The sequence below is a fragment of the Corylus avellana genome, chromosome 5, assembly GCF_965113065.1.
Source record: "Corylus avellana chromosome 5, dhCorAvel1.hap1.2, whole genome shotgun sequence".
Taxonomy (NCBI): Eukaryota; Viridiplantae; Streptophyta; class Magnoliopsida; order Fagales; family Betulaceae; genus Corylus; species Corylus avellana.
Window position 1 is genome coordinate 12,889,532 of NC_142494.1, and position 27,036 is coordinate 12,916,567.

The 27,036-nt window shown below is 38.0% G+C and overlaps 1 protein-coding gene across 3 annotated transcripts; it reads right to left on the minus strand.

The window, feature by feature from the left end:
* Positions 1–800: 800 nt before the first annotated feature.
* On the minus strand, positions 801–26,741 carry LOC132180917 (protein RAE1). 3 transcript variants are annotated; one of them, XM_088516266.1, is made up of 14 exons: positions 26,577–26,741; positions 20,761–20,825; positions 13,535–13,616; positions 13,374–13,435; positions 8,913–8,999; positions 8,719–8,796; positions 8,429–8,619; positions 6,968–7,109; positions 5,523–5,603; positions 4,641–4,769; positions 3,058–3,135; positions 1,689–1,760; positions 1,133–1,213; positions 801–1,024 (listed from the first exon to the last, which is right to left on the minus strand). In XM_088516266.1, exons 4-14 carry the CDS (start codon positions 13,428–13,430, stop codon positions 977–979), a joined length of 1,044 nt encoding a protein of 347 aa, XP_088372392.1. In that variant the 5' UTR covers positions 13,431–13,435; positions 13,535–13,616; positions 20,761–20,825; positions 26,577–26,741; the 3' UTR covers positions 801–976. The 3 variants fall into 3 exon arrangements, with proteins under 3 accessions (XP_088372392.1, XP_088372391.1, XP_088372393.1); XM_088516265.1 differs by lacking the exon at positions 13,535–13,616; XM_088516267.1 differs by lacking the exons at positions 13,535–13,616; positions 20,761–20,825; positions 26,577–26,741 and adding an exon at positions 13,819–13,969.
* Positions 26,742–27,036: the final 295 nt, after the last annotated feature.

The following is a 27,036-nucleotide window of genomic DNA, read 5'->3' on the forward strand; positions in this document are numbered from 1 at the left end:
TGAATTTTGGTTTGGACTGTAGTGTTTGGGTGAGTTTTGGTTTGGACGGAAATTTCAGAGATTTCCTCCAAAATACTTTTTGTTCATTTATTTGTTTGTGAATTTTGTGGGTGGATGTGGTGGATGGAAATGGCCGGTGGTGAATGACAAAGAGGAGCAGGGGAAAATTTTCTGGTCGTAGGGCGTCATGGGAAATGCCTTTTTCTGAGCGTTAAGGTTGAGGAAACCCATTGAGGTTTTGAGTTATTTTGTTGCTGGGCTATTTTGTTTGGTGTTGGAGTGGATTTGTTAGATTAAAAAATGGGATATAAGAACCATCCTTGCCGAACCAGAACCAGATAACCAAAATTTGTAGCTGCAGTGTTGAACCAACAATCCCAACTCATATGTAACCCTTCAGTGGATAATAGCCATTCAGTGAATCAAAACTGCCCACAACGCCACCTCTTCCTCTCTCTCTCTGATATCTGTCTCGTTCTCCCCTTCCTCTTAAATTTTCTCTCCTAATCCCACTCTCTGATTCGGCTTATAGAAAAAGGAAGAGAATGGGAGGAAGCAGGTGGAGTGGGCGTGGGGAAGAAGGGAGAAGGAAAAAGAAGAAAAGGAAAAGGGAAGGGGTCTGTCCGTAGTGGGGAAAAATATGTCATTTGCAGAAGATGAAGAGAGAAAAGTAAAGAGAGAAGAAGATGGATTAACGTTTGGGTAGAGAGAAAGAGAGGGAAAGTGAAATATATTGAGGGTATTTTGGGAGGAAAGAGAATTTTTCCCTAAAATGTAATCAGGTTCAGGTTAGACTCGGATAATCATAAAATCCCAAATTGATCTCACAAGGATCTTGAGCAAGTAGGTTTAGTTAACAAAAATATTACTCAGATGCACAAAAAAACGATTATAAATCACTGACAAAACCAAAAAAGACAAAAAAGACTGACTAAATTTTTGTACAGCCACTGTAAATCTATCTGGTAAAGCAGCTTCACTTTCTACCAGTTCCAACTCGTGGCTTGCTTTTAACCTCGGCCTCCTGCACCAGAAAACAGAAAATTGCAGTTTTCATTAGGGTGTTCCAAAGGATAGACAATCATTTTATCAAATAATTTATCTACACTCTAAACCATACACATGAATATACCTGTGGCAGATGCAGGAAAATGTATGTCTTCGCTGTTGCTGGATTGTGATTTTCTGCACCCTTACTCCAGTCGTAGCACGTCTGCAGAAAGTTCAAATAAAAATTTCAGTGCCAAGCAATATTTTCTTCTGAAGTTCTCATCATGAGAGTATGGCTTTTACGAGAAATTTTAGTCACACTGTCAACTAAAAACAGAGAGTTTGACATGGCTCTGAAGGTATGGGTTGATGAAATGTGCATATGATATGCAGCGAAGTGTTTGCAATGCACCAAAAGAATGTCAACTAAAAACAAGTAGTTGAAATGGCTAGGTAGGCATGGATAACTGAAATAAGCATATGACCTGCACCCAAGTATTTGCAATGGCAACATTTTCTGCAACATGAGTTGCATAATAGCATACATGAGCAAGAAAAATATTATTTTTTCTTACAAGCGTGTGTGGATAAGTATATATAAGATGTTATGTGAGAAAAAAGAGTGACAAAGCGTGTGGGAGACTAAGAACTGAATCATTATTGGTTGTAAATGGTAAGAGAACTGAAAAGAGGCATACCGTGTATGCAAATAGTGAACCATCGTTGTTGAAAGTACTGCAGGGTATGGGTTGACTGCACCTTGCCATTGCCTGAAGAAAAAAATAAATTATATATATGTTACAATGTATGTATATCAGCTACAAAATACCACAACAGCCATAATAATGACTATAGACAAAAGATATCTTGCATATTGGATTGCTTTTTTTCGGGAAGTTATATACCATTTACTACCTATGGTTTGCAGCCTTATCAAAAGCTGCCTGAATTTTCAAAAAAAAGACAATTTTACTGCTCGAGTTTTGTACGCTTATCAAAGTGCTACTTTCATCAATAACAGTCATAAAGCCACAGTAGTCAAATCGTCACATCATCCCCAATAAGATTGTGCCACGTGTACACCACACCATCTCATATTTAATAACTCAACATCATTTTCCATATCAGTCTCATGATATTTAACATGATAATCAAAGTATTTTTAAGTTACAATTATGACCACATGTCAAAAAATTCCAAAAAAAAAAAAAAACTGGCCATGGAGACCAGACCCTCTGTGTGGGGTGGAGGTCGCAGCGCGTCCTCTATGAGGGTGGGTCCCCTCAATGAAGGGTACAGAGGGGGGTCTGGGTCACGGTGGCTCTACAAAGACTGGATGGTGAGCCTCCATGGAGGAGGACTTCACGAGAGGATCGCGAGGCCTCAACGACCTCCTCCCCTCATAGAGGTCGCAAAGGTAACCTCTACTAGTGGGTCATGAAGACTCTACGACCCATCACAAAAGTAGTGTACGCTTCGGGACCCACCCCCCAAGAACCAAAGGGTGGTTGCATGGTCTGCAGGGGATCTCAATGGGCAACTTTTTTTTTTCTTTTTAAACAGGAGGGCATAATTGTAACTTAAAATACTTGATTAATATGTTAAATATCATGAGGGTTAACTGGCAAAATAATGTTGAATTGTCAAACATGAGAGGATGTAGTATACACGTGGCCATTTGTCCAAGAGACATCATGACCATTCTATTTTTTTATGGAAGATTAACAAAAATAGCAATTTGATGAAAGTGCAAAACACGGGTAGTAAAATTGTCATTTTCAAAAACCAGGTAGCTTTTTGATAAACTGCAAACCACAGGTAGTAAAATGAAATTTAACCTTTTTTGGGGTGCCTAATACTGCAAATTAGATTCATGATTGTATTATAGATCAGCAAGAATGTGTGACACCTGTACCAAACACATTTTGATTGTGGAAACACTAGTTGAAAATAGAAATCGGTATTCAGTTCAGAATTAAAATAAATCTACAGTTAATGGAAATGCAGTAAAACCAAGACAAATGGCTGAAATATGAATTAAGCTTAAAAAAGAGATCTGGAAAACACCTTAAGTCTCTGTTTACTGTCTTTATCCCAGAAATTAAAAGCACCATCAGATCCTGCAGTTGCAAAAGTGTGCTGCACCTGAAACGGAGGGTAGCCAGATAAGCAGCAGCAAATTAATATACAGAAAGTGCCAAACAGTTTACAATTCGAGTAATAACTTGTATCTTCACTGAACTCAAGAAAATAAAGCTACTGCTAGCAAAGATGTAAGAGCACTAACAGTAGACTCCCCAAACTTACTCTATTCCCTTTCCTAAATGTACAGAAAACTCTCAAAAACCCACCTGCAGTAGACTCTCTTGGTGCTCCCTAAACCAAGGGAAACTAAAGTGATACCCTTTAGCTTCCCTTACCATTATTTTAATGATGTAGGACGATATTTACCATTATTTTCGGTAAAAACGAAAATAAAGAAAATATCAAAAATAATATCAGAGCAGCGCCACTTGATCAGAATTTTATCAATTCTCAGACAATGGAAGTACGAAAGGAAAGATTCTCACGATTCCCGTTGATTGTCAATTTTATATTAGGATTTTATTTTATTTTATTAGGACTTTATTTCCTTTCCTTATAGGGTTAGGTTTACTATTGTTACTAGGATTAGATTTATTTTCTCTACTAGGATTAGATTTACTTTCTCTACTAGAAGTAGGTTTACTTTCTTTACAAGTATTTCTCTTCTATAAATAGGCTAGCTTATTATGTAAAACTCAATCAATTCAATTATTATCAAATCAGATAATTCTTTCTCAAATACTCTGCGGAATTTTATCTTTCTTTTAGCCTGCGGGCTTGTTTTATCTTTTTGGGTAGAAGACAAAGACGCTTCTCCTTGCAGCATCAAAGACGCTACTCTTTGATTAATTACCTTAGTCTTCCGCTACGTCATTTAAATTAAGAAAAAAAGTTCTCACACCTCTCTTTATACACACTCCTACCCCATCTTCATTTCCTGCTTCGATTGAGAGAGAGAGAGGCGATACAAGAGAACCGAGAATCAGAGAGGACCGAGAGAGAGAGAGAGAGAGAGAGAGAGAGAGAGGGAAATCAGCTCAAGGTGGCTCTATGGGAGTTGGGAGAAGGAGGTATTAAAAACCAGCGACTTTTCTTTTGCTTTCTTTCATCTTCTTAGAGACCAAACCAGTAAATACAGGAGAGAATTTATGAGTCGTGCTGTAAAACGTTGAGGATCTGAAGCTGGTAGAGAGAGAGAGAGAATTTAGCGAAGAGATCACTTTTATAGCTTTCGTGCAGTTAGTCTTCCAGGAATAACTCTTTTTTGTTGTACAAATAACATTTGAAGAGCTCTGAAAGGGGTCACCTAGAACGAATTCTAAGTGGATTTGGTTTTGATTTCCATAGTTGATTGCGAAGCTTGGATTCATTTCATTCAAGATTACACAAAGGTCAAGAATTTCGAGTTTTTAGGTATTCAATTTGAAAGCAGAATTTGATTCCTTAAATTTAAGGAAATGTAAGGGAATTTGCTGCAATTGCTCTAACTTGTCTGTTAAAGTACAAGACATCAAACAAATAACTAACAAAGAGATCTAACGGGTAATGGAAATACAGAATCTTACTGGATGGAAATTTAGAGAGTTGACAGAGTAAATCTCATTATTATCTCTGTGGCATTTGAAAGTAAAGTTTTTACTCTGCTGTGAATCGTCAAGGTGGTGTACACCGACCCTTCCCTCTATCGAGCCAATCTGGATACAAAAGCAACATCAAATTCAATAACCTAACAACCCATTATAGTCAACTCCATAAAATAATGCAAATCTAATAAATACAGTTTATCAATAGTAATAGAAGTGGTAAAATTGATTCAAAAAAAAAAAAAAAGAAGTGGTAAAAGCATAAAAGTATGACGAGTGCAACACTATATTAACTTAGAAACAAGATACCAGTAAATGTTGTTGCACAAATCCTGACAATCTCTGTTTTTAATAATTAATTCAATCTTACTAGAAAGGGCAACGGGGCACACAACCCAAATGCACAAGTATACATTGAGAGCCACCCTGCTAGGAGGAAGATGAAGAACACAAATCTAGAAACTCTAGAAATCCTGACAATCTATGGACCATACAAATTTAACCAGCTAATTAAATCACTCGTTTCAACAGAAAGTACATGTTGCAATAATTTTCATATGGATGCATCTACTTCACACAATCAAAGTTGACTACTTTCAATAGAAAGTAGATATTTCATTTAACATTAATTTCTCAGGAAAAACCTGACATAGTGTAAAAATGGTGGTGTGCTCTAACTTCTCCTTTTAAATGACCCACTAGCTTGAAGTGAGAAGAGAAAATTACAACCATACAAAGCAATCAAACAACAGGGAAAGGGACTGAACCACTGAAAGTCAATAATTGGGGAAAAAAAACCCAGCAACAACTACAATAATCATAGATAAATTATTTGAAAGGATGTAATAAGAAGCAGGTGCATACCAAGAAACCTTGTTGATCAGGAAAGGCAGCAACACATCTTGTCTGATACTTTAAAGGTGAAGTGATTCTCTTGTACTCAGTCTGTTGGCATTTGGATGATAATTAGACTTCAAAAATCAAAGCAAAAATAAAGGAGGAAGATGAATATCAGAAGTCTCAAATTCAATTTACATTTGAAACATTATGGCATCTCCTCCATTAGCTCATTATTAAGTAAAATGTAATTCCAAATAACAGTACAAGTACAAAACATGCATAATACTCTTTGCATGAAGAAGCATTAGCAGACTATTGCCAAATTTGACTCTTTTATACGCAAACTCAGAGCTTTATGTGTGTGTGTTGTACCTAAATAAGTTACTCACATCATGACGCCAACCACAAAATATTTGTGTAGTTGCTGGATAAGGAAACAGTAGTAAAAGAAACGAGAAGAGCAAAGAAACCTATTCTATTACTATGAGGGGGACACAAAATTAGTCAAAGACAAAAACCAATATCAGGTATAAGTGTCCAAAGCAACATAATATACTAATATTTCCACAATCAAGCATGTCCACAGATTAAATTATAACACAACCTATTTGTCATACTACACAAGCAAACAAAGAAATACAACTAAAAAAATGTATGATCTTTCATCTGAAGGCCTCATAAGGACCTTTCATGACAATAAAACGAGGAAGCATTCAAGCTATCAAGCTTCAGTGAATAATAATTTAAAATTCATATTTAGATTCTTAACATAAAACTTCTGCTGGTGATGAAAGGAAAATTCCCTAGCACTTTCCAGGAAGTTAGAATATGATAACCGAGAAGATAGGTCTCTCAATGACATAGAAAGCATTTTGCTTGAGCACGTTCTAACAATGTCCCATTGCCACTTCTAGGTTATTCAGATAAAATAGTAAAGTACACAATCACAACAAAACATTTTGTTTATGGTAGTAAACATGTTAATTCACATACAGATAGAATCAGTGTCAAGTTATGAATATAATATTTGAAGCCAGGAACCCACCCTATCACAAGTTCAAAACACAAGCATAAAAAATAAAATATTCACTGCGAAGAATAATATATAATAAGATGCTCAGGAAAGTTGTATGCAAAACTTTTCAAAGCAACAGCAGACCATATTTTAGAGGCTTAGTAAATACCAAAACAAGCCTAACCAACCAGCTAAATATACGGATGTAGATCTTGCCTTATATTTCAATTTGCATATAGCCTTACATGATCACATGTTAGAAACCTAGATTATAACATTAATTTCAAAAGCTGAAATAATGAGTTGCTCAAATTTCATCAAAATCTATGTTTGAAACATTACTACCAGACTCTCACAGAATATTGTCATGTAATTTTGAAGCATCTGATTGTTGAAAAACTAGAAAATCATTTAGATAATATATTTCACTCATTTCATTATGTGAGAACATTACCTGTGGGTTCTGCAAGTTAAAGACTATCAAATTTCTATCTGCAGTGCCAACAACCATCAGAGGATGCCTCACTGTTAGTGCATAACAGCGGTCAGGGAGTTGTTGCGTATGCACAGGATTTGACTGCCTAGTATCCCAGTACCTAAGTTAAAGTAGGGAACCAATAGAAAAGTCAAGTGCACAAGAACATCCAATACCAAAATAATAGATCAAGAGCAAGCAAAATAGTATAGGGTGCACAATCAACCATATTTAGATAAGGATGTCAATCTAAAGATGTCTTGAATAGTGAGTGCCCAAATATGAACAAGGATACGAAATAACAAAAGCCACAATAAGCGATAAAATCTGTAGAAATTGGAAATAACAATTTCACACTTGTCCTCCAAAATAAAAGAAAACTTTGTATTTTAAGAAGGTATTCCTCCACAATGAGACAAAAGTTGTCAAGGTTCATAACCTTATCATAGGCTTCTTAGAGAGCAAAAACTTCTGAAGAAAACATAATCTGTAACATGTTAACCCTACATCAATTGGTCATAAAGCACAGGAAAAGAAAAATTATAAGCTTATTTCTGCAATGAATCCTCATATATATATATATATATATATATTTGGGAAAAGTTCACTTAACCTCCCTAAACTTTCGTCGCTTTTGCAATCTCCCCCTCAAAGTTCAAAAACTTTCGATTTAGCATATTGAATTGTACAAAATTTGCAATCTCACCCCTCCCAAAATACCCCTCCATTTTCCCCAGTTTTTAAAAATAATAATTGTAATTTACGAGTATTTTTGTAATTTCATAAAGTTTACATGGGTATAATGGTCATTTCACCCTTTGACCACAAACCCTAACGGGAGGTAAGATTGCAATTTTTTTTTTTATTTGGCACCAAGTATCCAGAGCTTGGCTCCGACTAATTTCGGGGGTGTATAGGCCCTCGGCAACGAGTTTCACACAAGTGCGCCTCGCTTAATTCAATGAGCAAACCCCCAGTCCGATGGCCCCAAAAAGACCTTGAAGAGCATGCTCAAAGTCCTAGGTTGTCCAACCACTAAGCCAACCCCTTGGGGTTAGATTGCAAATTTTTTAAAATTCGATACACTAAATTGATAATTTTTGAAATTTAGGGACAAGATTCCAAAAGGGATGAAAGTTTTTTTTTTTTTTTTTTTGATAGGGCAAAAGGTATGAAAGTTCAAGGTGATAAAGAGAAGTTTCCTCTATATATTTTCAAAAGATCTCCCTATTGTCAATTACTATGTTGCATGACTTTCTTTGAAGCAATAAGCATAGTTGCCACTTAGTGCAAAAGTATGAGAACTTCCAAAATAGACTCATCAAACCAAAATCTAGGATCATGCACAGATTACAATTGAATTAGCATGCAATTGCCATAAAAGAACTAATAATAAAGGTTTCTAAGGATACAGAATGCAGAGAAGAATCAATGTTTTACTTTAGGGTTTTGTCCCAACTTCCTGTGACTAAAAGGCTCATCTCTGGGATCCAAGCAATATCTTTGATGGGCGCATCATGCATGGCCACAGTCACTGGCTGACCACCAGACAAAGGCCACATTTTTGCTTGCTTATCACAGCCTCCAGAAAAAACAGCTGTTCCATCATCTTTCCAAGCCGAGCACAAAACCTTATGGGAAAAGGAAAAAAAAATCAAGAAAGAGAATGATTATTGTCATTTAAAGATAACAGTGATAAGATTTGTAGAGGTTGTGAACTTCAGTTTTACCGGATGGTCATGAGATATTGAAGCCTTGGGTGTACTGCCTACAACAGTCCCACTCTGCATTATCTCCCAACATCGTACCTACAAAATTACAACCAACATAATTGAATAATGGAGCAAAGAAAGGACAAGTTATCAAGATAATAATGATATTAATATGGTAAACAAAAAAAAAAAAGGAAACCAACGGAACAAACCTGGTTATCCCAGGAAGTAGCAACCAGGTAATTGGCCTTCGGGCTGAAATTGAGGCTCGAAACAGAGTCACTAGGGGGCTGAGCCACCTAAATTTGAAGATTTCAAAGACAAATCAGCTCAAGGACCCAAAAGAAGAAAAATAAAAAGAGCATGAAAGAAAACAGAACTTATCAAAAAAAAAAAAAAAAAAAAAAACAGAAACGGAAGCAAATAAGCTCAAAAATTAACAATTTTAAAAATTTTAAAAATAAATAAAAAATTTAAAAAAAAAATGAAAATCTAATGGAAAACAATTAAATTAAGCTCAATTCAAGATTGGCAGAACAGAAGAAATATTTCAATAATACAAATTTCACAATTTTTTTTGATAAGTAAAAATTGTATATATCAAAAAGCGCAGAGAGGCGCAACTCATGTATATAAGACGTATATAAAGGGCGTATATCAAATTCAGTTGTAAATTCACAAAACAAATCCAAACATTGAGGTTCTAGATTCTGATTCGTTTTTTTTTTTTTTTTTTTTTTGTGATAAGTAAGATCCCATCTTATTAAAAGCATAAGGCGCCAAAAGAGGCAAGTAGGCAAGTAGGCACCATTTTCCTCAAATCCTCAAATCTTCTATTATTCATTTTCCTCCATAAATACCAAAAGAGGCAAGTAGACACCATTTTCCACACCGCAGCATTCCTTGACCTTTTAGAAAACCACCAACAAGCAAACAAGTCGATAACATGTCGCTTCCTTAGATTATTCAAGGTAGGGATCTCGCCTACGATCGCCGACCACGCAAAAAATGTCGGCCTCGAAGGACAAGGAGGACTTGACCTGGAACAAACCTCTTTGGAGGAAACCCACCACAACATATCTTCACTACCTCTCCTCACTTTGCTGACTGTAACTCCTGCAAAATTGAAGTAAAGGCATCGACCTCCCAATCATGCGCCCCTCTAGTAAAGCTCACATGCCATTGGTTGAAACCGCCCAAAAACTCCAAATTAGCATCAAGGCCTCCTTTGCACAAGCAATACCAAATAGAACTAGATAAACTACTTTAGGAACCGTATCTCCACACCACAAATCATGCTAAAAGCTAATCCTGGTCCCATCCCCCACCTCAAATCTAGTACAACCTGAAAATTTCTCCCAACCTTCTCTAATATTCTTCCACAACCCCACCATGAAGGCTCTTGAGGGCTCAAGGGAGCACACGCAAGAGCTAAAACTAGTCCCATCCCTCACCTCAAATCTAGTACAACCTAAAAATTTCTCCCAACCTTTTCTAACTCACCAAAGTTATATTTGGTGAGATCAAAGAGCACCCAACCCTCCTTTAGAGATCAAAGAACATACCTTGGTCTAACTCACCAAGTTATATTTGAACTCTTCATCTAATCAACACCATAAAAAATGACGCTGAATCTTCACCATCAAATTTTTGAACCTTTTTTCTTATAATTAATGTGAATATTATTGAAAAACAATAAAGATGCGCAACCCTAGAACATAGGATATATACAATAGAAACCTCAACGGAATATACAAAGAGCGCATATTCAAGAACTCTTCTACAGTCGGGACAATAATACAGTGGTGTACCAATGCCCACGTGTAGCGCGCCACTTGTAGAGGTACCAGCCAGGTCAATACATGCTTGTACCTCCTTGGAGACTCCTCTTGTAGGTGCTTGATGGTAATCTCTACCCAATGCGGCCATATCCATTCTTCACCCACACTGCTAAGATGCCTTCACCGCCTTGGAACTGCCTGCCTCCTCGTCGTGCTGTAGAAGCTTATCTCTGGGTATCGACAAATGGGAACTTGCTTGATTGGGATGGTCGGTGTGTTCTGGTCCAGAAACACCGAGAAAATCTGTCGGGATGTGCTACAGCGAATCACAGGCAACTTTTCTCTCACTGGAATTTCTAACCAGCCTTCCTGGGTCCACACCTGCGGCTGTAAGTTTTCTTGAATCTCATTGTGGGTTGCACCCTGGATAGATTATACACTGGGTTCCTACTTATTTTGGGCTTTACATGTACAACCTCAATCTCCCCCTTTTGGGCCCAATCCATCTTCCGTGCTTCCAGTTTTCCAACAAGCTCCTGACCCAACTTAATAATATCTCCTTGGGTCTCCCATTCCATTATCTTTTTGACATAGCTGTGAATTTTCTCCTTTAAAGAAAGCAGCATCTCCTTTACAGCCTGAATATTAGAAAAAGCAGGATTTCCTAGAGCAATTTCAGGGACCTTGTCCTTCAAGTTTTCCAAAGTGGGCATGTCATCGGCAGCCTGTTTGCCGGAGATAGAATTCCCTGCCAAACCATTTTTTCCGTCGTAGTCATGGCCGGAATCCATTTCCCCTTTACCACATTTGCGTATGAACCCCGCTCATGAACACCTGATGATCCCGCCGGCAGCTTCCACTTTTGCGTCTCTTCTACTTTACCTGCTCGTTGTTTGTCGAAATACAACTTCAGTTTCCCTAGTTGGACACGACAGGCTTCCCAACCCATCATCTCCCTCAGGGATGATCACAAAGCTTCTCCGCCCTCGATCTCCATATTCCGATAGCTCCAAACCGGAATGTTCTTTCTTCTTTGCGTTACATAGACGAAGCAACCAAACCGGAATGTCCTCCAGCTCTCACGTACCGTAGCGTCTTTGGTCAAAAGTCCCACGCACTCAACAGCCAAAAGACTGTCAGCCAGGCCCCTTTACTTCTTTCGACTAGTTGAACCCCAACATTCACATTAGAACAAATCTTAAACGATTTGGTTTCCACATAAAAGAATCCCAAATAACCCATCTACTCTACTACGATAACTTACTAAGACAAATTAAGCAGTGAAAACCAATACCATGACTCCGAGTGAACAATAACCTTCCTCAAGCGCCGCCCCCACAGGGGGAGAAGCAATGAAAGAGAGAATAGAGAAACCATTCCACTCCCCCCCACCTTTTTGAACCTTGTTGCTTAGGTTTGTATCAAATTCATTCTAAGATACAAAAATTATCTTATAGCTCCTTATGATAAGCTTTTAGTATCAAATTGATCATTAATTTCATCCAATTCTAAACAAATTTTTGATATTGGACCTATACCATTCTAGTCAACACAGTTCATTTATTTTTTATTTTTTTATAAGTAATGTTATATAAATCAAAAGGCGCAAATTTAAAGGGGCGCAACCCAATTACACAGTATAACAAGGAGCGCCTAAGAGCACCCAAAAAAAACCTGAGCTCACATGGAGCACCCACAAGAGACCCAATAAGAACCCACTGAACACAAAAAGAACCTGCGAAAAACCTGACCCAATAAGAACCCGCAAGAAACGCCCTACATGGGAAGCACCCTACAGCTAACCCGCAGAACCCAACAAAACCCACAAAATCACCCCACATCCCTCATCCTACTCGAACCCCCACCCTTGACCTCAAAGAAAACGGAACATGCAATCAAAAGTCTTTCCTCATACTCTCCACAGAATTTCAATGCGAACTTCGTCACGTTGTTCTTCACCCCCAACAGTGTATATCAATTGTCCAGACAATATAATGTTGTATATATCAAAAAAGAGCAAATTTAAAAGGGCGCAACACTATTACACATAAAGTATAATAAGAGAGCACCTAATAGCACCTAAAAAAAACCCTACACTCACAAGGAGCACCCACAAGAGACCCAAACAGACCCACCAAACGGCTGCATCACCAGAGACCCAAAAAAACCCAAACACCCACAAGAGGCACCCTCCACGAAGGGCTACATCCCAACAGAAAAAAATAAAAAATAAAAAATTCTACATCAAAATATTCAAGCCCTAGACCAAGGTTGCGAAATATTTAAATCCCTCATCACCACCTGCATCAACTCCGACTACATCAGCGCTGAACCCTCAACTGCACCCGGGGGGATCGCAACCTTATTTAATTGACGTGCCTCCTCTTCCACGTCCTTCAAAAACGACAATTGCGTCTCATCGTGCTTAACTTGATTCCTAATCAAGTCCAATAACTTGATATTGGACTTTAATTTATTTCTCTTATACTCTTACAATATCAAGTTGTTAACAAAATATAAAAAAAATTCATGTTTTATTCATTTCCACTTAAAATTGGGCTTCTTCTATCAAATTGTCGTTTTTCCCAATGAATTTTAGTAGATCCTATTGGAAGAGTCTCGCGACTCTCGAGACTCTTGTATGTAATATACAAAACAAATTTATAATCTACACATACCAGTAGATGAAATATATAAAGTAAATCATTAAGAACACATTTTAGACGCAAGTAAAGAACAAGAAACAAGGGGAAAAAAGTAGTAGTTAACATCTTTGGTTACAACTGAAATTAAGCTTGAGAATCCTAGTAATTTTAATCATGCATTTTAAGCTCGACAATCAAAGCAAAGGCAGAGAAAATTAAAACAAAACCCTCATATCACAATCTGTACCTCAAATGATTTGTTCGGATTAGGATTTGGCCCCGAAGCCGCTCCAAAAGTAGACATTGACACTGTAAAATCCAAAACCGAAAAATATAACAAGAATCAAGTTCGCATAACTGAAAGAAAAAGAAAACTATAGTTAGAATCAGAATAGGTATAGTGTATACCTATTGAATGGAATTGTTCAATATCGCTGCTTCTCAGGAGGGTGGCTTAGTATATCCTTCATTCCCTTATTACATTGTTTCTCTGTGGTGATTTGTATGAGTTGATTCAAAGATTAGTAATGCTAAAGAGATACTAGGACTTCAAAGTTTTCACATATCTAGTATGTTTCCTTGTACGCCTCTTCAGCATAAGTTTTAAAAAAGAAAACCAACAGATGGAACCTTCCAAGAGATGAAAAACAACACTAGGTAAACTCTTTCAAAGATTAGACATACTGCCATACCGGAGACAGAGAGTGCAGAGAGAGAGAGAGAGGAGCGGCTGAGTCGGGTTGGCGGAGAAAGAGGCGTAGAGATTCAAAATTTCAGATGACCACCATGACACCATCCACCACAGGGAGAAGAGGCACAGAGGAGAGATTCAAAGATGAGAGAGAGAGAGAGAGAGGGAGAGAGAGTCGCCGGCTTTTGTGGGGGGGTGCAATAGATTTAGAATAGAAAGTCAGGAGTTACTTAGGGCACTTTAGGTTTTTTTTTTAATTTTTCTTTTTATTTAAATTTTAAATGGATCTGGCGGGTCACCCGATTGACCCGCTAGGTCGACCCGTCAGACATTTTTTAAACGAGTCTGGTGGGTCACTCGGCTGACCCGCCGGGTCGACCTGCCAGACATGAATTTAATCGAGTAGACCCGATTAAAACCCAAACCCGATAAGCCCAAACCCAATACCTGTTAACTTCGTGTTGTGTTCATGTCGGGTTCGCGGGTCGTGTCAAAATTGCCAGCCCTAGGTATACACTAAAAAGAAAACTGATCAGAGAGACTTCAAGAAACTACTAATACCTAAGAGCAAGGGATAGAGATCGAGTGGAGTTTAATTCAAAGTTAGAGGAAAATATTGGGCTCGAAGGGCATCATATGAGTAATATATTGTCGAGGACGGGGACGCCAGCATAGGTTAAGTAGCATTGGAAGGACGGGGCCGCATGGCATAAGTTAAGTAGCATATGCTACCGTATGAACAATACATATAATCTATTACTCAAACTACATGTATTCCATTTTTGCATAATAACATCAAGATATCCCACACAAAAGTTGAAAATCAAATTTTCGCCAAAAAAATTCAAATTTTCCAAACCGGTGTAGCTGAAGTTTAAGTCAAAAGTTAAGAGACCTAGGGCCTGTGAGTCTTATATTCTATATATACAAACAGAGAAAGTGGTATCGAAGCAACTAACCAATGAGTTGGCTAGAGGTCGTTTACGGTGTAAACCCATCCACCGCCGGATATTACAAGAACAAAATAAACTTTATTAACGAAAAAAAAAAAAAAAAAAACAAAAAAACAAAAAAACAAAAAAAAAAACAAAACAAAACAAAACAAAAGAAGAAAAAGGAAAAGAAAATAATGTTAAGTAAGCATTTAAAAGGTTGTCAATACACAACCCGTCCGACACGAAATATTAAGATTTGAGTTTGATTTAAATGGGTTAAATCATACAGGCGAACCCACGGATGGCCCATTAAAAAAAAAAAAAGTATAGGCCTAAGCTAATAAAACCTATATTGTTGTCCCTGGTACTTTTCTTGAATTTAGCAGTCTATGCTAAGGAATCTGCCTAATTCCTCAATTCTACAGCTCGTTAGATTTAGAAAAATTTTAAAAGGATTGAACCAGGAAAAAAAAAAAAAATTCGGCTGAGGTTAGAGTGGTTGTGTTCGAATTGACCATAACGGACCACCGATACTCTAGCGCACCCTCCAGCTCTGTCTCCCGCTTCTTGGCCGAACTCCGACCTCCAGCCAACTCAATGGTTAGTTGCTTCGATACCACTCTCTTATATATAGAATATAAGATTCACAGGCCCATGTATTTTGTCGCTGACTTAAACTTCAGCTACACCAGTACAACTTTTGTTCGAAAAAATTGAATTTTTTGGCGAAGATTTGATTTTCAACATTTGTTTGGGATATCTTAATGTTATGCAAAAATGGAATACAAGTAGTTTGAGTAATAGATTATATGTATTGTTCATACGGCAACGTCCTTTCACCGTTGCTAAACCTACGCCATGCGGCCCAGTCCTCCCAACAATACTTAACCTACGACGGCGGCCCCGTCCCAGACAATATATAAGTAGTCATATGATGTCCTTCGAGCCCAATATTTCCCTCTATGCGAACTTAATTCTTCTTTCAATTATGCAAACCTGATATATAAGTACTCATATGATGCCCTCCGAGCCCAATATTTCTCTCTATGCGAACTTAATTCTTCTTTTAGTTATGCGAACATGATTCTTGTTATATTTTTTGGTTTTGGATTTTACAGTGCTATCAATGTCTACTTTTGGTGCCGCTTCGACCCTAATGCAAACAAATCCTTTGAGGTACAAATTGTGATCTGAGGGCTTTGTTTTAATTTTCTCTACATTCTCTTTGATTGTCGAGCTTAAAATGCAGGATTAAAATGCAGATTATGTGGCTGAATGTAATGCTTTTGCTACATTTTCTAAATCTCATCCGTAATTAATATGTTTCTACGATTCTCGAGCTTAATTACAGTTGTAACCGAAGATATTAACTGCTACTTTGTCTCCCTTTGTTTCTTGTGCTTTAATTGCGTCTAAAATAATTTCTCGATGTTTCAGTTTAGATTCAGCTACTTATCAAAAAAATAAATTTAGTTTGTTCCGTGGGAGTTTCGTTCAAAATTAGAGGAAAATATTGGGCTCCAATGGCATCATATGAGTACTTATATATTGTCTGGGACGGGGACACCGGCATAGGTTACCTAGTGTTGGAAGGACGGGGCCACGTGGCGTAGGTTAATTACGTTGAAAGGACGCTATCGTATGAACAGTACATATAATCTATTACTAAAACTACATGTATTCCATTTTTGCATAACATCAAGATATCTCAAACAAAAGTTGAAGATCAAATCTTCACCAAAAATTTCAAATTTTCTGAATGAGGTCAGAGCTCGGCCAAGAAGTGGGAGACAGAGCTAGAAGCGGCACCGGAGTATCAATTGTGAGATGCTCAACGGCTTCTGTGTAGACCCGAATGGAGAGTATTCGAGAGAAAAGATTCATTTTGTTCTTAAATACAACTTTTTTCATTCTTAATGTTGGTGCATGGGCTTAAAGGGCCGGCAAAATGGGTTGATGAGTCGGGTTCGGGTTAAAGGTTTACTCAATCCGTTATGGTCAATCCGAACACAACAAGTCTAACTTGAGCCAGTTTCTTCTTTTTTTCCTCGTTCAAGCCTTTCAAAAATTTTCTAAATCTAACGAGTTGCAAAATTCAAGGGTGCAGATTTCTTAGCATAGACTACTAAATTCAAGCAAAGTACTAGCAACAACAATATAGGGTTTACTAGCTTGCGCATATACTTCTTTTTGAATAGGCCATCTAAGGGTGTAAGCGAGCTAATACAACTCAACAACTCGCACGATACCGGCTCTGTTTGTTCTGTAATCTTTGTTTTTGGAGGTTCGATTTTACATGCCATGATTTTACAAGTACTTATGGGTGCTACCAAGATATGAAGACTCGCGAACATCTATTGAAGGTTTGGCTTCAGCTCTTTTCTATAACCATTAATGGTTCAAATTTTGTCCTTAATGTGTGTTTTGTGACCAATTTATTTTCCTTTTTCTTGATTCTTTAGGGTTCCTTTGATCTGGTTAGAAACCGATTAGCCTTCCGTCCGAGGAGGGAAGAAAAAGTGGTCACCGGCGACACCAGAGCATGCTGGGACAAACCCATCAGAACGGTAAAACCCATATATAATCAGTGGTTAATAATCCATGTTCTTCGTTTTCTGTTATTTTTTGTTATTTCTGTTTTTTATTTTGGCTATGTTTGGTTGATGTAAAGTGTAGGAAATAGCAACGAATTATTTTCAGAATTTGATTTCTCAGCATACCACAAACACCGAGTAATATAAAGGCTCATAAAGCATTGATTTTTGTTTAAGTTCTAGTTGTGGTGATACCAATGACTTATTTAGTTAAAATCAATTTATATATCTACTTATTTATCTTTTTATCTGTATGAAGCGGGTATCCCAAGCTGGAGCATACCCTTCGATGGAGAAGGAACACAGACGTCAAACTTACCCGTTGGGGAAGCAGAGACCGCCACTTCACCCTTTTCCTTAGGATCAACCCCACGACCCGCTTCAGCACCAAAAACCACAGTGTCACCCAAGAGAACCCCAATAGGCAATTCAAAAGCAGAACCCCAATTGTTGCTTGAAGAAGAAAAAACTCGGAAGTTTGCATCCAAAACCCCGGAAATTTGGAATTCAGTCCCACCCAGGAGCAAACCCGGTCCACGTTAGCCCAGAACTTTCCCAAACAATTGGGCTTAATCCTCAACTTGACGCCCAGCCCTACCCTCATCCTTAAACCCCTCTTAGCTTTGAACTTAAGTCCTAGCCCGACAGAAAGAACTCGATCCACGTCAGCCATAAGCTTCGCAAGAACCTGCTTCAACGAGCGCAAGGTCCTCAACGCCTCCATCATAGAAGTGCCGCCACCTAGAGGAAGGCTCCTCCCCAGCTCAGAGCAAACCACCACAGGAGCTAGAGTTTCCACGCGGGACGGCTTCAAAGCACCCGGAGTGGCGGCAAGCATAGCCGCAAAGGACCAATTAGGCGAGCCACCATCCTCGCCGGAGATAACTACAGGAACCGACGAACAATCCTTCGTAACAAAGTGCGCAAGCAGGTGTCATAGCTCGACCAAGAACCTCCGCCAACCCCAACCTCCATGGCCTCAGCGAGCCTACAACCCCTTTCCGACCACCCTCGACAAAGACAGCCGCTTCCAAAAAGCAACCAGCCTTGTTGCTTCCATTACAGACCTTCAAAACCCCACCTCATCACGGAAAGATTTGGCAAAATCCTCCTCCCCCTGAGACGAAAGCGCCTCCTCCACCGTGTCTGCTAACCAGTCCGAACACAGGATCCCCAGAGAAATATACCCACCGAACCCCTTCCTCCTTTCCTCCAAGCGAAATACCGATTTGCCTATATTCGCCGAAAAAGAGAAGGATTTAGCTTCCATCGAAAACCGCCACTACATCTTAATCACAATGAACGCGTCCCACAAACCAGAGGCCGAGCAATATTGGACATCTTGAAAATGTGAATGTTGTGATAATATTTTGTAGTTACAGGTAATCATCAACAAAGATTATCATGGTTGTAATTTGAAGATTACACAGTCAATAGGTAGGGTTGGACCTTATACAGGTTTGATGGTTGAACTGGTCTATGGTTTAATTGGTTGTTTTAGGGTCTCATAGATATGTTTGTTGGGGATAGGGGAAAAGTATCAAATTCTGAAGGATTGGCAATTGCTTGGTATAACACTTAGGCCCCTAATGAATTTCTAATGAATTTCTGGCTTCCTAATGCATTGATATGCTACTCATATTTCCTATGTTATCTGTATTTGTCGCATGTTTGTCAATATAAAGTACCCACCACCATTTTTTTTGTCTGTTCATGTGGTTTTCTTTTTGGTACAGGGGAAACAAAAATCTCACAAGAACAACTTAACCAATTTGAGATTTGTTTCTGGTCGCTATGCTTTTGACATGGATGCCAAATGTTGGAAATTGTGGCTACGATATACGAAATCAATGCAAGTGATTGATGAAAAATAAAATATTTTTACGATTTTACACATTACGATTTTCTGCATTAGTTGTTAGATTTTTGCATTTGCAGCTTGCAGGTTTCAATCTTGTGTTGTGTTGGCAGTTTTTATATTTGCTTTGTGATTTGTAATTGTAATTGAAGGCTTGAATTTATGAGATTGTATTTGTAAATTGTAATTGTTTAGTGACTCAGAATGAAGTGAATATGTCAATTTGCACTTTTGCAGCAAATTGATTTTTAATTTATAAGACTGTATTTGTAAAATGTAATTGTTTAGAAGGGTTAAGTGAATGATAAAAGAAAGTGTAATTGTAAATTTGTTTAGTTTTACTTTTTGTAATGGATGGGGATAAAGGCATTTTTGGTTAATTGTGTTAGATTTTTTATTATTTTTATTTTTAAATTCCAACTGAAACTTAGTTTTGAAAATTGGATTTTTAACAATTTAATTTTATGATTTTTTTAAAAAACAAAAAAACAAAAACAAAAAAAAAGATTATAAATGAGCAGAGCGAGCCGAGTGCCCGATAAGACACTTGAGTCGAGTTGTGGACGAGATCGAGCTCGCACACTATGTTAATGTTAGCAAGCCGAGCTGAGCCCACCATTTAGGGCTTCGAGCTTTTTGCACAGTATCTGCGAGCCTATCCTGGACATTCCAAACTCACCCAAGGTGTATGATTTAACCCATTTAAATCTAACTCAAATCTTATTATTTCGTGCCGGACGGGTTGTGTATTGACAACCTTTTAAATGCTTACTCAACGTTATTTTCTTTCGCTTTTTCTTTTGTTTCTTTTGCTCATTAATAAAGTTTATTTTGTTCTTGATGATATGTAATATCCGGTGGTGGATGGGTTTACACTGTAAACATTATCACTAGCATCCACCGACAAAGTCTTTTGCTTCTTGGATTCTATGAACTTTAAACAATTTTTCAAATGCCTAACCCATGTAGATGTAGTACTAGATTTTGTTTTGCTGAATTTAGTCTTACACCATTTGCATTGGTTTTTTTGCACACCACCACCTTCATCTACTTCAACAAAATGATTCCAAACAAATGAGGTCTCCTGCCACTCCTTTCTCTTATGTGAATTGATTGAACCATCTTCTACATTTGAACCCTTAACCAATGTAGATGTAGAGGCAGTATCATGAACCCTAACACTAATAGTTTCGTCATCTATATTAGCACTTAGGCTAATTTTGAACTCATCCTCATCCATACTCCTCAATTGTATTTTCATCAGCAAGTAGCAAGTTAAACTTCAAACAGAAAAATGATATTAGTACACAACTATACTAATAGGTGGCTAACTATGTCACTAAATTTCTAATCATGGCAATTGCATACTTAAACTAACAAGCAGTATAAATTGCAAATTAATAAGCAGTATCATGGCAATTGCAAACTAAATCAGATCGAATTTTAGTAAAATTATAAATTGCAAATTACTAATATATTAGAGTTAGGAACAACCAAATCTGAAAATAAATTAACATACTCTAAAAATTGAAGCAAAATCGTTAGGAAAAACATACCTTAGGGCTTAGCCTTCCTCCTGCTAGATCAAACAAGTGTATGATGGTATGCGGTCTCTTGTAACCTACAGACATCAGACATGTATATAAGGGGGATTAGGAGCCGTCAGATCGGAATTTGAAGCAAATACTCCGATGATAGGAACCCAAGAGTTTGTATCGAGAAAATATGGAAATTAAGGGATAAATCGATCACTTCGAGGGGATTGAACCTCCTTTGATCACTTCAAGGGGATCGGGCCTCCTATTCTTGCCTTCATCAAAGGTAGTTTTCATGGATGATTTGCCATACGGCATCTACAGCTTATTTATAGGGAAAACCAAGCTAAATGTGAAATGAAATCTACAAAGTCAAGCATGACAGACAAGTATTTTTTGTTTTTTATAAGTAAATGACAGACAAGTATTCTACAGCACATGAAGTCGAGCAGGACAACTAAGAAAAACTAGTGTAGATCCTATAACCATCTAGAAGGAGGAGACCATCTAGAATGAGGATCCTATCATTCCCCCACCCTTAGAAACAACCTTGTCCCCAAGGTTGAATACCAATAAAGTCAGCAAAATGCTCCTTTATGGTGTTGTAGGGCTCCCATGTAGCATCTTCCCGAGGCAGGTGGTTCCACTGGATGAGGATGTTGACGGCAGTTTGATTAGGGCGCTTGACAAGCCTACGACCCAAAATAGCAGCAAGTAGAGTGCAGATTTTTCCAGTAGATGCAATGTCGGACAAGTGTTGTTGAAAAAACACGTGTGCCCAACTTCATTTTGAGGTAAGGCACATGGTAGACCGGATGTATCTTGATTTCCTGTGAAAGATCGATGAGATAGGTGACGGGGCTAATGTGCTTGAGAACTTTATACGGCCCATAAAAATGTGATGTCAAATGCATCCGGATAGAGATTTGATAACAATTACATAGACAAAGAAAGACCCAATTATCATATTTGAATTTGCGATCACTCCTATGTTTATCAGCCTAATGCTTCTTGTGGGATTGGGCAGCGGTAAGGTTATCCTTGAGAAGTCGTGAAATGTGGTGCGTTCTTGAAGAACACGGTTAACATGATCCACCACCGATGAACATGTAGTGTATGTTGGTAGTATTGGTGGAGGCCGCCCATAAACAGCTTCAAAGGAAGTTATTTTGATGGTAGAGTGATAGGTGATATTATACCAACATTTGGCCCATGGAAGCCACAGGACCCCACTACTTGGGCTTATCTCCCATGAAACATTGCAAGCAGTTTTCCAAGTATCGGTTCACCACCTCTGCTTGTCCATTGGTTTGGGAATAATATGTGGTGTTCATCTTCAACTACAGGCCCTGCAAACGTTAAAGCTCTTCCCAAAAGTTAGAAGTGAAAATCTTATCGTGATCACTTGCTATCGATGGAGGGATTCTATGCAATTTGACAATGTTATCCTCAAAGAGCTTTTTAGTAGTCAACATCGTGTAGGGTTGGCCAATGGAACAAAAGTTAGCGTACTTTGTTAGGCAATCCACCACAACAAGGATTCATCTTTCTGTTGTTGACACACTTCGCATTCTTCCTTCCAATAGGAGAGTCGAGAGATGCGCTAGTAGGTCCGAAGGAATCACGAATGTCCTGTGCTAAAGGATGCATGTAATTCCTGCAAAATAGTAGATTTGTGAGTGGAATTGGTGACCAAGATGACCGGCCCTTTGTAGCAGAGATCGTTCATAGCCCATGAGTGATGTGGAACAGAGGCGAGGTTGCGGGCTAGCTTGCGAACAATCTTTTGGAGCTCAGGATCATTGTTTTGTTCTTCCTTGATGTGCTTCAAAATGGGTGATGTGGTTGTTGAGATAGTATGAGGCTCAGCCTGCTCAGGAAGATGAGAGAGTGCATCGACCACCAAATTCTCAGTCCCTCTTTTGTAGACAATATCATAGTTAGACCCGAGCATTTTGGTTACCCATTTTTGTTGATCCATGGAGGAAATCCTCTGGCCCAACCAATGTCTTCAACTCATCCTCGATCCTATGGCGGCACCATATCTTCATTACATGTAGTATCCCAAGAATGAAGTGTGATTGAGAATGAGCAAAAATGAATTTTTTAATAATTTGCATGACTGGGGAAACCACAAAAAAATTCGGAATCAGCATTTAACCTTCTGAAGCATGTCGTGGTCCCTCATAATTTGGAGCAAACACTTCGTCGTAGTCATGGTGCTTTGTTGTTTCAATTCCTTCGCTAGAAAGTCTTGCCACATCATATCATAGCTTGCTTCTTCATCAAACTGTAAGGAGGATCTCAACTGATTATTTATCCATTTTGGACCTTGTACTCTCTAAGGAGAAGTTATCTTCCGCATCCAACAATGGATCTATGATTTCATCTTTTTTAGGACAACTATCAACTTTGGAGATATCTACACATGCGGATAAAACCAACTTTGAAATTGTTACCTATGTCCCAACCAACTCCTCTTGCCTGGCAGTAGCTTTGCAAGTTAGGGTAGAAAATGAGTTATGTTGGCTCCTTGTTGGCTCATCTACCATCTTGACTCATGGACACTTTTTCTTCGCTGAATCTTTGTGCTTATTTCCTTGCAAACGAAATAGAAGCTCTAATGGTTTGGGATTGATAGGTTTGAACTTCACGTCGAATGTTCAAGCGAAGACCCTCAACAAATTTAACTAATAGTTGTCTTTCTGTCAAGTTATGAGCATAATCAGATAATTGTTGGAAACGACTGATGTAATCCGCAATTGTTGATGTTTGTTGAATTTTTGACAACTCGACATCAATGTTATCGAACTTAGAATAGCCAAATTGGGGAGCTTCCATATTTTTTTTTGATTTGGCACTAGGTATCCAGAGTTTCACTCCTACTAATCTCGTGGGTGCACAGGCCCACTGCAAGGAGTTTCCCCCAAGTGCACCTCGATTAATTCAAGGGCCGAACCCCAAGTCCGATGGTCCCAAGAAGCAGTTTGCACTTGGTGGGTTTCAAACCTCAGACCTTAAGGAGCATACTCAAAGTTCCAGGCTATCCAACCACCTAAGACCTTCCATATATTCTTGCTCTCTTTCTGAGTATATTTCAGAAGAACACATACTTCTAATTGACTCAGAATTCATCTCATGCTTGACTTGTTTGATGGAATCCGCAGTCAATTCCTTTAATTGCTCCATAAATTTCGAGCCAAATTGTAACTCTAATAAAGCCATTTTTCTCTTATTTTCACTTTTTTCCTTCTTTTTTTTTTTTTTTTTTTTTTTTTTTTTGCACTCACAAAACCAAGATACTCTTAGTTTACAGCAGCAATACTAGGATAAGAACATCTTAACACTGTAACCAAACAGATACTATTATAATAACCAAACTTGTCTAACATAACTCTTTTTTTTTTTATAAGTAATGTTGTATAAATCAAAAGCGCAGAGGGGCACAACCCATTTACACGGGAAGTATAAAAAGAGAGTGCCTAGATAGAGGGGGGAAAATGAAAGAGAAAATCAAAAAAACTAATCACAAGCAGAGCTAACCAAGCGGCAGTCCAAGTGAAAAGTGTAAAGAAGAAAAAGTGGCTAAGCTCTTCTAAAGTCCTAGAGGAGTCTTCCAAGCTTCTTGCATTTCTTTCGCTTATCTAACATAACTCTAAACCAGAATATGTCTATCCCTAGAATAACAGAATCTGGGCTAAGGTTATCTTAAACAAATATCCAAACAGAATAGATCTAGTACTAAAACACAATAAAAACCAAGCCTTTTGTACTGAAATAAGAATAGAATAAGACACAGTCCGAGTGGCTCTAGCTTTTAGCCAAACACCTCGACTTCTCCCAATAACACTTCCAGATTCAGATTGCATGCTCATGCTGCACAACCCAACCCCAAAACATTTTTTTTTTTTTTTATTTCGGGGAACTACTCCAAGGCAGGGCCCTTCGGACCAACCCCTACAGAGTAAACCTTGGTCTCGTGCACTGCACCCTCAGAAGTTTTCTTACACAGAACTGGTTAAATCGCTAACATTTTACCAGGGGGTGTGGCCCCAAGGGATTGTTTGCACCCATGAGGTGTTGAACCTTGGAGTTTGAATGGACAATACCTCAAGACCAAGGCCTCGACCACTTGGGCCAACCCCTTGGCAGAGGCCCAAAACATTATTTTACAGTCATTAGTAGCGCACCACCACGCCCTGCCCTGACCTCACCACCACCACAATGGCAGCAAAATACAAGAAGAAGAAGATAAACCACCATGGAGGACCAACTACTACAACTCACAGTCAGACACTATAGATTTTTTTTTTTTTTTTTTTTTGAATCGGCTAAGCAGAGAAGGAACAAGGGAAAAACTCAAAAAAAATATATATATATATATATATATATATATATATATATATATATATAAGAATCGAACTGCTGTGATACCAAATGATAGGAACCCAAAAGTTTCTATCGATAAAATATGGAAATTAAGGAATAAATCAACCACTTCAAGGGGATCAAAACTTTTTTTTTTTATTTTATGGAAATTAAGCAATGGTTATTTTGTTGGATGATTTGTCAGACGGTATCTACAACTTATTTATAGGGAAAACCAAGCTAAATGTGAAACGAAATCTACAAAGTCAAGCATGACAAACAAGTATTCTACAACCCATGAAGTCAAGCATGACAACTAAGAAAAACCCGTGTAGATCCTATAACCATCTAGAAGGAGGAGACCATCTAGAATGAGGATCCTATCATCTGAAAATTGAACATTGTTAGGGAAAACATACCTTAGCCTTCTCTTGCTAGATCAAACAAGTGTATGCGGTCGCTTTGAGTTTTTTTCCTAAAATCCAGTCGCCTGGTAACGGGAAAATGGGAATGGAGAGACTAGAGAATCTGAGAGAGCGGTTGACAAGCTGAGTGAGAGTCGAGAGAATGGAGAGATGATAGGTTTAGGTTAAATTTCAGTCCACTAATGTTCAACCGTTGGATTTGCGAAAATAATTAAATTTTAAATATTAACGGTCCGATTCATTTTACCAAAAGCTTATCCCATGTGGCTGTTTCTACTTACATCTGGTGTGCTTGTTCATTATGGCCTGTTGATTATATATACGTTTTGAAAACCTAGGCTTGCACAAGAGGTTGCTATTATTGGCTATAACCGCAACCGCCTTGGGCGGTTATCAATTTTTAATAACCACAACCGCCTAGACGGTTAACGGTTATTTTATAACCAGCAGTTAGCGGTTATTCCAACCAATAACCGTTTTTTATATATGGGCTTTTTATGTGTATTTGGGCTATCACTGGGCTTATTTTAATTGTTTGGGCTAAAATGTACCCAAAAATATGGGAAAAAAATGCTGTTTTTTGGCCCATACATAGCCAAATAGCCCAAATCCATTAATCCAAATACAAATTAACAAATTAAAAAGACAAAAGAGCCAAAATGGCCCAAATAAATTCTATTACATAGTAATTTTCAGTAATTACTAGTAATGGCCCAATAATTCTGTTATCTAGTAACAAAAGAGCCAAATAATTTTCTCAGCATGTATCCTTCGATATTTTAACTTATCAAAAAAATTTCTCAGCATCCTACTTATCACAAAAAAAAATCTCAGCATCCAATTCATCTAGTATATCTATATCAAAGGATACAATGAACAATCTGCAATTTCCTAGTATATCAAAACTCGTACAATCAATTTCCTCATTTATCACATTCATCTAGTATATCTATATCAAAATCCAAAAATATTACCTAAACCCTAAAAACCCAATACCCCATTACAGAGATAGATAGGGCGAGACAGAGACACAGAAATTGGTACCTGGTAGAAGATAACGAGGAGTCTGGTGCGAGACGAATGAGAGACACTGAGACAGAGACGGAGACGAGTGACAGTCGAGAGACACCGAGGCAGAGACGGCCGAGAGCGGCGAGAGGCTGCGAGACAGAGTGAGAGGCGAAGGCTGAACGAGGAATTGGAAGTTGGGGAATAGGGAGAATATGATAAACCCATAAGGGTTTCTCTTTTTCTGCAAAAAAAACGACGCCGTTTTGGTTGGATGTTTTATATATATATTATCATTACCTAGAGTAATACTAAGAGAGGGAGTTGCTATTGAATAGTGATTTTTGTTTGGAGGTGAATTTAGTATTTAGGCCTTGATGATTTTCTTATTAGGTTTTAAATGATTTTAGACTTTTTTTTTTTTTTTTTGTGGGTTTTGTTTGAAACCGGTGTATCAAAAGGTAAGGATTCATAAAATTTTGTAATGTGTTTTTCT